Source organism: Oncorhynchus mykiss, chromosome 10 (assembly GCF_057628025.1).
Source record: "Oncorhynchus mykiss isolate SJ-2025 chromosome 10, ASM5762802v1, whole genome shotgun sequence".
Lineage (NCBI taxonomy): Eukaryota > Metazoa > Chordata > Actinopteri > Salmoniformes > Salmonidae > Oncorhynchus > Oncorhynchus mykiss.
The window spans coordinates 38,431,750-38,447,365 of record NC_143031.1 but is presented as its reverse complement, the minus strand read 5'-3'; the positions used below and the strand labels follow the sequence as shown (position 1 = coordinate 38,447,365).

At 38.2% G+C, this 15,616-nt stretch overlaps 1 protein-coding gene across 2 annotated transcripts in view; it reads left to right on the top strand.

The window, feature by feature from the left end:
* The window catches only part of LOC110533838 (oligophrenin-1), a 37,727-nt gene extending 30,095 nt beyond the window's left edge, over positions 1–7,632 (top strand). The window contains exons 23-24 of one of the 2 annotated variants that reach the window (XR_016483699.1): positions 3,287–3,335; positions 3,642–3,985. Coding sequence is in view for 1 of the 2 variants with exons in the window: in XM_021618378.3 (XP_021474053.3) it covers positions 3,287–3,335; positions 3,642–3,653 (61 nt within the window). In the remaining variant the exon portion in view is untranslated. Of the gene's footprint in view, positions 1–3,286; positions 3,336–3,641 lie in introns of both variants that reach the window. The other variant, XM_021618378.3, reaches the window with a different exon arrangement.
* Positions 7,633–15,616: the final 7,984 nt, after the last annotated feature.

Below are 15,616 nucleotides of genomic sequence, written 5' to 3'. Positions count from 1 at the left end.
TACAGCATAAGACAAAATAATTACAAGGATTTGAGTGAGAGTACTAACTGATGTCTCCAAATGGCCACACACCTCTCCAAAGTGTGCAGTCCTAATTAATTTCAATGCCCTTTTATGGCTCAAAGAACAGTCTTCAACTATAAGGTGCTGTTTTGAGCTTTCCTAGCCTTGCCGTTAAGGAACTAGAGCAAGCACAATTGTAGTAGTTTTGTTTGGAACACAACCCTTGCATCCCAGCCATCACATAACTACTGTTGTTGTTTATGCAACCCAAAGTTATAAAATACGATATATCAGTGTTAGGTTTTCACAATGCAATTCAGAGAAACAATGTCATTTTGGTGCGGATAGAAAGGAATCATGAGTGCATTCTGGTGCGTGTGCCGTGATACATTTTCTTCACAGTAGACAAACATGATTTGGTTCAGAACAACCCAAGGAATGATGCCATGTCATCTGGTAACTGTACATCAAACATAGTGATCATAAACATTTACACTGTATATGTTTTATGACATGAAATGTGAAGTTCATCTTTCGACTCACAGGTGTTTGACTAGCTCATGTGACATCAGTATTTATAATCCTCAATGTCTCATCTTTTAAAATATATAGTCCTCTTAGACCGTTTTCACAATGACGATAGCAAAGGGACATTTTCGACAGGTTCTCGAAGTATCGATTCTCTAGAGACAATACCGTTGTGTAAACTTGTGAAATTATCACGTCTCAAGCACTACCTCAAAATGTTTAGATGTGTATGTCAAAATGTTGAGATATGCAAGTAAAACTGCGTAAGTCAACATTTTGAGATAGATCATACAAATTAAAAAACATTCTATTCGTAACATTGTGTGGTGATTTCAAAGGTGGCACAACAGATCCCAGAGTGGTGGTATGACTAATAAACCAACTGTAAATAAAAACTGTTTTATATGGGCTATGATGTGAATAATTTTTGGGTCCGGTCATATGGTTTAAAAAAAAATATTAAATCCTGGAAAAACCCTAGGGAGGATGAAAACATTAACATCCTGTCAAACAAATCATGAGGCGAATCAGTCTAAACAAGAGTGCTTTGGCCCTCTTTTCGACGCTTTTGTGTCAATATTTTTTAAGTGCTGGGGCAAATGCCTGCTCGCCACACATTTACCAGGGGCCCGCTGCAGCGTAGATAGATGGAAATCGCCACACAATGGCACAAATGAAGAAACGCAACCTTTATTTTTGGATGTCGGGAATGGGCTTCCATATAAATCAGCCCAACATCTCAACTCCCGGTGAATTATACCCACGTTTTCAGTTGCAATTTGCTTTTGCCACATGAAGCCTAATGATTTGCATGATTTTGATCAAAATTAAGCATGTTTTGTTGTAAGGTAGGCCTACAGTACTTTTATATTTATATTAGAGGGGTAATCATTCATTTTTGATAGGCTAGCATTACTTGGTGAAGAGATTTTGTTAGCTATTAGTAGGCTAACTCTGTGCTTTTGCCTTGAGGCTAAAATGTAAAGTGTAGAGACAAGAAAATAAACGATTTTTAAAGGGGAATGGAAACACATTAGGAAGTAAAGCTAAGCAAAGAAATTCCATCCACCAATACTAAACATGTACATTTAACATAGAAACATCTCTATTTTTAGGATTTTGATAATGAACCAGGTTTATTAGAGGTATGGATAGCGCCATCTTGAATTGTAGTGCCTGTAACTGTATTAAGACATAACCTATTTAAAACAAGTTGTTTCATTTGATTACAAATATTCACTCTCTTTTGAAGCCTTATCAATAGTGAATTAAATCTTGCTTATTGACAACGTTTGGCATGTCCATGGCTCAGACATGGCAGACATAATTCAATTTACTATAGGCCTAGCTCCTATATCAGTGTGAATGCTATGTTTAACAGTATATTTCCATATTGAAGCCATACAATTAGGCTTCTTACACGTTCAACATATTTAGAAAAGATGGGATAGACCTACATACATTTAGTTTCTGTGGGCTATTTTTAACTAACTAGCCTATAACGTACTAACATTTGAATTGGAGTTGATTCCAACGCAATACATAAGACTGTAAATACACAACTTCAAGAAACCGCATATTTAGTCATGGAGCCAATCGGAACGATTGGCCAGTGAAGGGTCAATCATCGACACATACAACTTGTTTATTCATCAAAACCCAGCCCTTTCGTGCCTCTCTCATCTACTGCGCCCATAATTCCAGTTGTAAAAAATATAGAAAATATTTTTAATACCACTGAACCGCCAGTGCTAAGATTTAACATTGTGTTAGGTTTGTTAAAATAGAGCCCTCAGTGATGTTGTGTTTTCCTGGTGTCAGGTGTGACCTGGTAACTATGAGTTAAACCTTGAAAGAACCACTTGAGTTTCAGAATAAATAAAGCTCAGGCACCGATGGGATGGCTGTTGTTTTGTCCTAAATTTAGCATAGAGTCAAATGATCAGTAGTGTCAGTGGTTCAAATCCAGTAAATCATTGTATTCCGTTACAGATAACTACCAAGATAAAGGAAACACATAAAGTGTCTTAATAGGACGTTGGGCTACCAACAGCTTTAATGCACCTTGGAATAGATTCTACGAGTGTCTGGACATCTATCGGAGGAATGCTACACCATTCTTCCACAAGTGTTGTGTTGAAGGTGGTAAAAAATGCTTTCTCAGGCTCCGCTCCAGAATCTCCCATAAGTGTTCAATTATGTTGCGACTGGATGACTTAGATTGCCATGGCATATGGCTTACTTCGTTTTCATTCTTATCAAACCATTCAGTAACCATTCGTGCCCTGTGTATGGGGGCATTGTCATCCTATGGGGGCATTGCCATGGTAGCCAAAATAATGGACTGCCCAGAATTTTTATACATGACCCTAAGCATGATGGGATATTAATTGCATAATTAATTCAGGAACCACACCTGTGTGGAAGCACCTGCTTTCAATATACTTTGTATCCCTCATTTACTGACGCGTTTCCTTTATTTTGGCAGTTACCTGTATATACAGTAATGATACTCTTATAATTGATGATATTTAATAATTAAATAATAATTCTATACACAAGCCAGGCGGGTAAAGCAAATGCAGAATAATAATGTAGAGGGATGTTCTTCGAAGCTGACAGGTTACTGTAGACAATAGTATTGCTTGCCAACTGTAACTGTTGGAGAAATTCTAAATGTATTTTTTTAATAATATTTTATCTGACATTGTTGCTTATTTCATGTTTAATGGGTTGTTCTGCTTTCCTCATGTAGCTCATCGGTCTCACCTCCAGCATCTACTTTACTCAATGTGAAAGAGGAGGTATGATGTCCTGTGATTTCACCCCCCCCCCCCCCTCCCCTCTTACACTTTGTGAACAAGCAGACAGAGGGAGAGTAATGGTTTGAATGAGCTACTGCAGAAGCGATTTAGAGCTAGTTGAGATAATAGCTCAGCTTCATACGTACAGTATATCTGGAAATGGGTTTCAAATAGGCCTTGCTAAGCTTTTATGAACTAATTTGGCCCATAAACCAGAAGTAAATGCCCAGGCCATCTCCACATTTGTTTTTTAAATAATTTACTTTGCCGTTTGTGATCAAAACCACTCTTTTTATTTTCTCTTAGAATTTAAGTTGATGAGTCTGTTACCATGGCCTCTACTCCTGTCACTGACCTGTGGAATTGCAGTGAGCATCTGGACACATACAGTACTGTAGTGGAACAAAGGAAACAGAGTGCATTTTGTCCTGTCTGTGGACACCCTCCTGCTTGTTGCTATGAGGGACCCAATTAACATGTTGTTTAATTAGTGATAAAGGAGCTCCAATCTAGATATTAAAAACAATCTGTTTATTAAAGGAGGCCTGTATACGTCTCTGTCTGATCCAAATCTTGGAGATTCTGGCAGCTGGATCAATATTTATACATTCTATGGGATCAACCCAATAATGATGTAATTTAAACAAAAACAATTTACCTGTTAACTGAATGATGTAATGTTAACTAAATTAATCCTAGTCCAAGTGGCTAGTTCCAGTATACAGTTATTTGACTTTTAAACTGCTCGAAAACAAGCTACTGTAGCTCCCTAATACCATTTGGATTCACATACATGTAGGCTATACTGTAGTACCCTACTGTAACAGGTTGAAATGAAAGCAAGCGACTCAGTTGTAGCACAATATTGTTAACTACTGTAGTATCTAATGCAAAACTGAGAGCCAAAGGTGCAGATTCTAAGTCTCAGTTGTTATTTTACTCCTGATGTTTAATAATTTGTTACTTTTATTTTAAATGATTTTTTTGTCAGACACTTTCTCTCTAACAGCATCTAACATAGTGTGACAGAGAGTGGATCATTATTCATTAATTATTATTTGCTATCATGGTTGGTTAAGTAGGACTTTAACCTTAAGCTTAACCAAATGAATTATGGTATTCAGCACATCAGAATTCCTGTGGTCTGTTTTCAATCACCAAAGAGCATCATGAACAGGAGGAGTGTAGTCAACAGTCCTATCATATAACTCAAATCAAATAACATTTTATTTGTCACGTGCCAAAATCAGCAGACCTTACAGTGGAATGCTTACTTACAAGCCCTTAACCAACAATGCTTTAAGAAGTTAAGAACCCTTAAAGCTGGAATCTCTAAATTCGTAGTGGTGAAACTGCCATGTTCATTTGTGATATTACAACAACAAAAACACTTCAACAACCAACACTGTTTTTTCCCCCCTTCGTACATCATTGCACACACAATAGAACAGCACAGTATGTACAACGACTTGTTTTTACCACAATGCTACTATCCTCTTCATAATCAAAACAAATCAGATATGTGCCTGGGGCGACCATTGATGCTGTTTCACCTTATGCAGATCTCAGCTTTAAGAACTCATAACTAAATTATTTTGGATAGTGGAATCCAAATTAGCACTGGTTAATTTGAAGGCTCAGCAGTCCTAGTTTTTGCCATTGTTATTTTGTTGAAGCCGATGGTTGGCATCTCTCCATTTCCATTTGGGTACTGTCATTCATACAACACTCCAACATGAATGTTTATTAAGTAGTGTCATGTATGTAGTGTGACTAAGACCGTAATTTACTGTTGAAGCCGGAAGTTTACATGCACCTTAGCCAAATACATTTAAACTCAGTTTTTCACAATCCCTGACATTTAATCCTAGTAAAAATGCCCTGTTTTAGGTCAGTTAGAATCACCACTTTATTTTAAGAATGTAAAATGTCAACAAAAAAATAATAGTAGAGAGAATGATTTATTTCAGCTTTTATTTCTTTCATCACATTACTAGTGGGTCAGAAGTTAACATACTAATTGAGTGTATTTGGTAGCATTGCCTTTTAAATTGTTTAACTTGGGTCAGATGTTTCGGGTAGTCTTCCAAAAGCTTCCCACAATAAGTTGGGTGAATTTTGGCACATTCCTCCTGACAGAGCTGGTGTAACTGAGTCAGGTTTGTAGGCCTCCTTGCTTGCACACACGTTTTCAGTTCTGCCCACAAACTTTCTATAGGATTGAGGTCAGGGCTTTGTGATAGCCACTCCAATACCTTGACTTTGTTGTCCTTAAGCCATTTTGCAACAACTTTGGAAGTATGCTTGGGGTCATTGTCCATTTGGCAAACCCATTTGTGACCAAGCTTTAACTTCCTGACTGATGTCTTGAGATGTTGCTTCAATATATCCACAAAATTTTCCATCCTCATGATGCTGTCTATTTTGTGAAATGCACCAGTCCCTCCTGCAGCAAAACATCCCCACAACATGATGCTGCCACCCTAGTGCTTCAAAACAGTTCTACTTTTGTTTCATCACACCAGAGGACATTTCTCCAAAAAGTACGATCTTTGTCCCAATGTGCAGTTGCAAACCTTAGTCTGGCTTTTTTTATGGCGGTTTTTGAGCAGTGCCTTCTTCCTTGCTGAGCGGCCTTTCAGGGTATGTCAATATAGGACTCGTTTTACTGTGGATATAGATACTTTTGTACCTGTTTCCTCCAGTATCTTCACAAGGTCCTTTGCTGCTGTTCTGGGATTGATTTGCACTTTTCACACCAAAGTATGTTCATCTCTAGGAGACAGAATGCGTCTCCTTCCTGAGCAGTATGACGGCTGCGTGGTCCCATGGTGTTTATACTTGCATACTATTGTTTGTACAGATGAACGTGGTACCTTCAGGCATTTGGAAATTGCTCCCAAGGATGAACCAGACTTGTGGTCTATGATTTTTTTCTGAGGTCTTTGCTGATTTCTTTTGATTTTCCCATGATGTCAAGCAAAGAGGCACTGTGTTTGAAGGTAGGCCTTGACATACAGGTACACCTCCAATTGACTCAAATGATGTAAATTAGCCTGTCAGTAGCTTCTAAAGCCATAACAGCATTTTCTGAAGTTTTGCAAGCTGTTTAAAGGCACAGTCAACTTAGTGTATGTAAACTTCTGACCAACTGGAATTGTGAATTATAAGTGAACTAATCTGTCTGTAAACAATTGTTGGAAAAATGACTTGTGTCATGCACAAAGTAGATGTCCTACCCGACTTGCCAAAACTATAGTTTGTTAACAAGAAATGTGTGGAGTGGTTGAAAAACGAGTTTTAATGACTCCAACCTAAGTGTATGTAAACTTCCGACTTCAACTGTACATAGTAATTCAATTGGCAGGTACTGTACAGTGTTCCCAGTGTGAGTACACAACCCACATAGTACCAGCAGCAACTGTTATACCGGTTTGTGGCTTGTACCATTTCAAAGACTTGCAAATTAATTCACAATGGAGATTACGGTGTCATTTTAAGAATGCATTATATTATGAGGGGAGGTTTATGCAAAGCTAATCTGTATTAAAATGTCAATGTATCACAGATGTGAGGACTGTAATTTACCTACCTGAACTTTAGCACTATAACTTTAGCAACACTTACTATGAAGGAAACCATTTTATCTAACATGTTTATAACCACCTTTTTTGCACGTAACGTGGGTCTTTAGAAAATATATATTTTCTATCTACATTCGGATAACTTGTCTTTACTGATTTAATTTAATTGATTCATTAATGAATGTTTCATTTGTGGAATGTTGTGAAAAGGACATTTTAATAAATATTTTAAGCAGTGAAGGGAATTGTTAGGAATCCTGGGTTGTGTGGAGGGTGATGAGCATTTTATTTTGTTGTCTTCAATGATTTCTGTCTTAGAATATTTTGTGAAAGATTGACAGCGCAGTTAAGATCTTGTCATTAGAGTTCCCAGAGGTTTTTCATCTTTAAATTGAGTCTCAACTCCCATTTTTATTTCTGTGAACATTTGAACCATGAAACATGCATTTTCTTGTATGTGTTTGACCTGCTTGACCCTGTCTGTAATTTGTTCTTACAGGAACAACAACTGTTTTCATCTGCTTTTGTATGAAAATTATATGATTGTATAAAACCAATATGCTCTTCAATGTCCTGTCATTTCTTATCTAATGTTTACATTTTCCTTTTCTTTATCCCTTATATGCATTATGTAAGAGTTTTTCAAGAAACATTTACCATGTATGAGCATGGTTAAGGAAAACATTGAAAAATAAAGTAACATTTTTTTAAAACTTTCCACTCTGTCTGAATAACAATGAAAAGTGGAATCAGAATGGTTAATAAGTGGAGCAAAAGGGACTAGTGTGGTCATATCCAAATCCCGATAACACAAAAAATCCCTATAACACAGGGCAACATAATACTGTATAAAAAATGACACACGCGTTGCTGCTCCCAAATGACCTTTTTACGAAAGTTTATAAAAATGGATTTATTAAGTCAGAATTTGAGAAAAGGGAGATTTAGATGAACAAGTGGTAACGATACATGTAGCAGTACAGCTTGGTACTGCAGCCTGCATAGGGCCATTATCTTAGAAATTTCACTGAACACAGGAATATCATCAGTCTCAAATATCAACTGGCCATAAGCCAGGTCCTTCCCACAAAATATTTTCAATAAATCATATGGTTAAAAGTCACACACATTCCAAAATATACCTGGCCTTCTAGAGTTCTCAACTTGGGAAAAAACAAAACAAAAAACAGGTTGAGTCAGTTATCAATACTGATAAGTGGTGAAAGAAAAGTAATTATTTAAAGGGAAGGATTGTATCAACCAAGATTCCTCTGAGGTTTCAGAATGTCAGGGAATCAGTTCCTTAGGAATCCAGGGGAGCCAGCTTCTGTTTTTGAAGGTCCATTGCAACTGTATTTATCTCAATATCAAATCATTTCTGGGTAACAATTATGGTCTCCTGAGTGGTGCAGCCGTCTAAGGCTCTGCATCTCAGTGCTAGAGGCGTCACTACAGACTCTGGTTCGATTCCAGGGTGTATCACAACCGGCTGTGATTGGAAGTCCCATGGGGAGGCGCACAATTGACCCAGCGTTGTCCAGGTTTGGGTTTGGCCGGGGTAGGCCGTCATTGTAAATAATAATTTGTTCTTAACTGACTTGCCTAGTTAAATAAAATGAACCTTACTGTGTTTGTTTTCAATTAAAAAGGTGAAAAATAAACAAAAATATCTTCTTAGAGAAGTTACATTTCTCAAGAAAAAACGTTGCTAGGACCGTCAGGGAGTGGTCTGAGTGGGGAAGGAAAAACTGAAAACTAGCTGTTATTGGCAGATAGGTTTGGGACTCTCTTTCTTATTGGTCTGTTAACTGATTTACCACCTTCTGATGTCACCAGGCAGCCCAAAACTCCATCCCACCAAAAGAGGCTGAATTTTTAGGCGGTCTTTTCAAACAGCTCTTAAACTAAAAGGGCTTTATCACAATTTTCACAATTTCACAGTATTATTTGTAGTGGAAATTTCAGTACTGAGAGCGACTTGGACAATTATTCAATCATCTTTATTCAACATCGATTAATTATTGCAATAACGAAACCGTCGACCGCACACTCTAGGTTGTGTTGCAGAGAGCTTAACTGATAATGAAAAAACAGATATTTTATAGACCCTAAATGCTCAGTCAGTCATTTCTACTGTTCCCATAAGCCACCTTGGTCCATCTCCTGGTTATCTGCAAGGGATGTTGTTTTACTTCCTACCTGGCTTAGTCTCCCAGATGCTAGGAAGATGAGACAATGAGACATTGATCTAAACTCTTCCTGGCTATCTCTATCTCGGGTCACACACACCACACCTTGTCTATAGAATGACAGCTTTTAGGTTTTTATCACCAAGTCATTGTCAGCTCAAGCTATCCCTAGCAAAACCCATTTCCTTAGCCCAGCCTAACTGCAGGAAGTTAGAGTGGACACCATAAAAACTCAGCATTAGCAGGCCAGTCTTACTCTTAGTTAAATATATATAAAACACAGGAAAATCACGTGTTTGACTGCACTGGGCCTATAAAGCATACTCATAATAACCTGTTAAATGCTCTTTAGTCTTAACAAGAAAGAATTAAGAAGATAGATTGGATTATATTATGTTTTTGCCAATTAGAAGATACCCTTATTTAGTAATTGCCCTAAGGGGACAAATTACCTCGAGTAACCTGTTCCCCTCACAATGACTCGGTACCGGTACCGCCTGTATATAGCCTCATTATTTGATTAGAATGTTTTACTTTAGTTTGTTTAGTACATATTTTCTTAACTCTATTTCTTTAACTGCATTGTTGGTTAAGGGCTTGTAAGTAAGCATTGTTGTATACAGTGCTTGTGACAAATACAATTTGATTTGTATTGAATTTGATATGGGTCATTCTTGAATTGGGGTGGCATTTGTGTCCCTTAGCTTTGCATCCGTGAAAAACACCTTAAAATTACAAATAATTACACATCATACATGTTTTTGTTTATATTGAACTGTTTATCAACGATAAAACATAATGCAAGTGGTTTATATTGCAAAACTTTGTGCATTGTTTCAAGTACATAGGAGAATCAAATTGGCTTGTCCCAGTAGTAATCAAATCACATTTATTTATAAACCCCTTCTTACACCAGCTGATATCTCAAAGTGCTGTACAGAAACCCAGCCTAAAACCCCAAACAGCAAACAATGCAGGTATAGAAGCACGGTGGCTATGAAAAACTCCCTAGAAGGGACAGAACCTAGGAAGAAACCTAGAGAGGAACCAGGCTATGAGGGGTGGCCAGTCCTCTTCTGGCTGTGCCAGGTGGAGATTATAACAGAACATGGCCAAGATGTTCAAATGTTCATAGATGACCAGCAGGTGAAATAATAATAATCACAGTGGTTGTCGAGGGTGCAGCAAGTCAGCACCTCAGGAGTAAATGTCAGATGGCTTTTCATAGCCGATCATTCAGAGTATCTCTTACCGCTCCTGCTGTCTCTAGAGAGTTGAAAACATAGCCGCAGGCAGAACAGTTGGAACTGGAGCAGCAGCACGGTCAGGTGAATTGGGGACAGCAAGGAGCCATCAGGCCAGGTAGCCCTGAGGCATGGACATAGGTCTCAGGTCCTCCGAGAGAGAGAAATAAAGAAAGAAGGAAAGAAAGAGAGAGCATACTTAAATTCACACAGGACACCGGATAAGACAGGAGAAATACTCCAGATATAACAGACTGGCCCTAGCCCCCCCGACATATATACTACTGCAGCATAAATACTGGAGGCTGAGACAGGAGGGGTCGGGAGACACTGTGGCCCCATCCGACGATACCCCTGGACAGGGGTAGAGTTGTAGTGAGTAGAGTTGAGTAGAGTTTTAATGACGTGTAGCAACTGATAATGTAACTGCCAATAATGTAATAGCTGCTAAAAATTTAATAACTTTTGCATGTATAATGTTATAAATGCTGCTATTGTCATAAATAATGTGCTAAATATGCTGAACGCATAATGTAATAACATTTTAACGTTGATGTAATGATGTAACAATGTAATAACGTTGATTATTACATGGTAAAGTAGATTTTAAAAATCTATAGTGTAATAACGTAAACAAATAATGTAATAACAACCTAAAATCACACTCTTTCTTTAATGGAATGCATTATCTCACACTTGACACTTGAGGAACACTTTGTATTTGCATCCATTGCCAAAGCAGACTTGTTTGACATTGCAAACATCCAGTGTCGTCAAGAAAAAAAGACACACCTTGCAGTGATATTCCAAATTCTCACTCCTCCTTATCCCAGGATTGACCAGGCTACTGTCTCCATACAGTAGAAAAATAGTTATTCGGCAGCGCTTGCTGCAGGCTGTGGTGAGGCAGCGCGTAGCCCCACCCACACCGCCTTAAGTGTCCCCACCAACACTACCAACACCACCCCAATGACCGTCAGAGAGGAGTATCCCCAGATGGCTAACCTTTTTGTTATTTTTTGTTTTTCCAAATCCCCATGGATAACCTTTTAGTTAATTGTTATAATTGTGGAGAAAAGTTTGGTTAAGTGTTTTATAAGATTAATATGTTGGTTCATTAAAGATGTTGGTTCATTAAAGATTTGAGCACAAGTTAAAATAGTGCCACATTTGTTGAATAAAACTGTGATTGTTAAGTGTTGAACAATGTTTGATTAAATAAAATGTTTTTCATAAAAACAATTGTTGAAAGTGTCTTGGATTGTTTCAACATTGTTTTAACAGTAAACAGCATCTTAGGAGTTTTTGCATTTGATTATATGGGGGGGGGGGGGGGGGTTAGGGGCTGTTGGGTGTGTATTGGGGAGTAAATTGTGTCAATTGAAAGTCTTGATATTACTGCAAAAGTAAGTAAGCTTCAGAGCTAGGATTCAGGAATATGGTTTGGTGTATAGTCAGCTGTTACTGAAGCATTACGCTTGATATAAATGAAAATAAATAGTCCATTTCGTTTTACATGTTTAATTGGTTGTTATTACAATGTTGGTTAAAGTTATGACACAATTGATGATTTTTCCCCCCCCACTTCATAATGTAATGATCAATGCACAAAAACATTATTACGTTCAGCATATTTATTTATTTACATATTTACATTATTGGCAATGCATTACATTAGCACCATTTATTACATTATAAATGCAAAAGTTATTATATTATGTGCAGCTATTGGATTATAGGCGGTTATAATATTATTAGCTACTACTACATGTTTTTTGGGGTTAAGTGATATCTATTATTTTGAATGCTGGAAAGTAAACAAAAGTATGTCATATATTGTATAGTTAAATAAAAACAAATGCTATATATATATATATATATATATATATATATATATATATATATATATATATACACACACACACACACACACTACCGTTCAAAAGTTTGCGGTCACTTAGAAATTTCCTTGTTTTTGAAAGAAAACCACCTTTTTTTGTCCATTAAAATAACATCAAATTGATCAGAAATACAGCGTAGACATTGGTAATATTGTAAATTACTATTGTAGCTGGAAACAGCAGATTTTTTATGGAATATCTACATAGGTGTACAGAGGCCCATTATCAGCAACCATCACTCCTGTGTTCCAATGGCACGTTGTGTTTTATTTTTATTTGTTTATTTAACCTTTATTTAACCAGGTAGGCTAGTTGAGAACAAGTTCTCATTTGCAACTGCGACCTGGCCAAGATAAAGCAAAGCAGTTCGACACATAAAACAACACGGAGTTACACATTGAATAAACAAACATACAATCAATAATACAGTAGAAAAATCTATATACAGCATGTGCAAATGAGGTAGGATAAGAGAGGTAAGGCAATAAATAGGCCATGGTGGCGAAGTAATTACAATATAGCAATTAAACACTGGAATGGTAGGGTGTGCAGAAGATGAATATGCAAGTAGAGATACTGGGGTGCAAAGGAACAAGATAAATCAATAAATCAAATCAAATGGGGATGGGGTAGATTGGATGGGCTATTTACAGATGAGCTACAGTGGGGCAAAAAAGTATTTAGTCAGCCACCAATTGTGCAAGTTCTCCCACTTAAAAAGATGAGAGAGGATGGTAATTTTTATCATAGGTACACTTCAACTATGACAGACAAAATGAGAAAAAAATCCAGAAAATCACATTGTAGGATTTTTAATTAATTTATTTGCAAATTATGGTGGAAAATAAGTATTTGGTCACCTACAAACAAGCAAGATTTCTGGCTCTCACAGACCTGTAACTTCTTCTTTAAGAGGCTCCTCTGTCCTCCACTCGTTACCTGTATTAAATGGCACCTGTTTGAACTTGTTATCAGTATAAAAGACACATGTCCACAACCTCAAACAGTCACACTCCAAACTCCACTATGGCCAAGACCAATGAGCTGTCAAAGGACACCAGAAACAAAATTGTAGACCTGCACCAGGAAGACTGAATCTGCAATAGGTAAGCAGCTTGGTTTGAAGAAATCAACTGTGGGAGCAATTATTAGGAAATGGAAGACATACAAGACCGCTGATAATCTCCCTCGATCTGGGGCTCCACGCAAGATCTCACCCCGTGGGGTCAAAATGATCACAAGAACGGTGAGAAGAACCACACGGGGGACCTAGTGAATGACCTGCAGAGAGCTGGGACCAAAGTAACAAAGCCTACCATCAGTAACACACTACGCCGCCAGGGACTCAAATCCTGCAGTGCCAGACGTGTACCCCTGCTTAAGCCAGTACATGTCCAGGCCCGTCTGAAGTTTGCTAGCGAGAATTTGGATGATCCAGAAGAAGATTGGGAGAATGTCATATGGTCAGATGAAACCAAAATATAACTTTTTGGTAAAAACTCAACTCGTCGTGTTTGGAGGACAAAGAATGCTGAGTTGCATTCAAAGAACACCATACCTACTGTGAAGCATGGGGGTGGAAACATCATGCTTTGGGGCTGTTTTTCTGCAAAGGGACCAGGACGACTGTTCCGTGTAAAGGAAAAAATGAATGGGACCATGTATCGTGAGATTTTGAGTGAAAACCTCCTTCCATCAGCAAGGGCATTGAAGATGAAACGTGGCTGGGTTTTTCAGCATGACAATGATCCCAAACACACCAACCGGGCAACGAAGGAGTGGCTTCGTAAGAAGCATTTCAAGGTCCTGGAGTGGCCTAGCCAGTCTCCAGATCTCAACCCCATAGAAAACAGCCCCAAAACATCACTGCTCTAGAGGAGATCTGCATGGAGGAATGGGCCAAAATACCAGCAACAGTGTGTGAAAACCTTGTGAAGACTTGCAGAAAATGTTTGACCATCTGTCATTGCCAACAAAGGGTATATAACAAAGTATTGAGATAAAATGTTGTTATTGACCAAATAATTATTTTAAATCCTACAATGTGATTTTCTGGATTTTTTTTCTCTCATTTTGTCTGTCATAGTTGAAGTGTACCTATGATGACAATTACAGGCCTCTCTCATCTTTTTAAGTGGGAGAACTTGCACAATTGGTGGCTGACTAAATACTTTTTTGCCCCACTGTATGTACAGGTGCAGTGATCTGTGAGCTGCTCTGACAGCTGGTGCTTAAAGCTAGTGAGGGAGGTAAGAGTCTCCAGCTATAGAGATTTTTGCAGTTCGTTCCAGTCATTGGCAACAGAGAACTGGAAAGAGAGGTGGCCAAAGGAAGAATTGGCTTTGGGGGTGACCAGTGAGATATACCTGCTGGAGCGCATGCTAAGGGTGGGTGCTGCTATGGTGACCAGTGAGCTGAGATAAGGCGGGGCTTTACCTAGCAGGGTCTTGTAGATGACCTGGAGCCAGTGGGTTTGGCAATGAGTATGAAGCGGGGGCCAGCCAACGAGAGCGTACAGGTCGCAGTGGTGGTTATTATATGGGGCTTTGGTGACAAAATGGAAGGCACAGTGATAGACTGCATCCAATTTGTTGAGTAGAGTGTTGGAGGCTATTTTGTAAATGACATCGCCGAAGACGAGGATCGGTAGGATGGTCAGTTTTACGAGGGTATGTTTGGCAGCATGAGTGAAGGATACTTTGTTGCGAAATAGGAAGCCGATTCTAGATTTAATTTTGGATTGGAGATGTTTAATGTGAGTCTGGAAGGAGAGTTTACAGTCTAACCAGACACCTAGGTATTTGTAGTTGTCCACATATTCTAAGTCAGAACCGTCCAGAGTAGTGATGCTGGACGTGCGGGCAGGTGCGGGCAGCGAATGTCTGCAACAAGTCCATTTGGTGGAAAAATGTGCATATTTTCTTAATGAGTATTTTAGAATTTTCACATGAAAATCTGTTACCAATTGGATGGAAACCTAGATAATGGTGTTACTCAATTTACAAAAGTCCTCAATTACCAAAAATGTGTAATTGGTGTTACCATCAATGATGTTGCGCCTCTTACTGGTAGCACAATGTTATCATAATGGTTAAACATTTGAAATCATTAAGCTGCCATATTAGTTGATTTAGTATGGGAAGATGTTCCCAAATGCATTTAAATAAAAAATGCAAGAATGACCAAAATGTCTTTCTGAGAAATGTTTAGGCTAATTACTGCCTGCACATGAAGTGTTTATTGGTGAGGTCGGGTTAAAAAAAAAATGATGCAGGCGGGTGCTGGTCAATAGCTAATTTCTCATGACAGAACATAAACATAAATGTTGACATCTGTTGGCGATATTTGCTTAATCTGAGATAG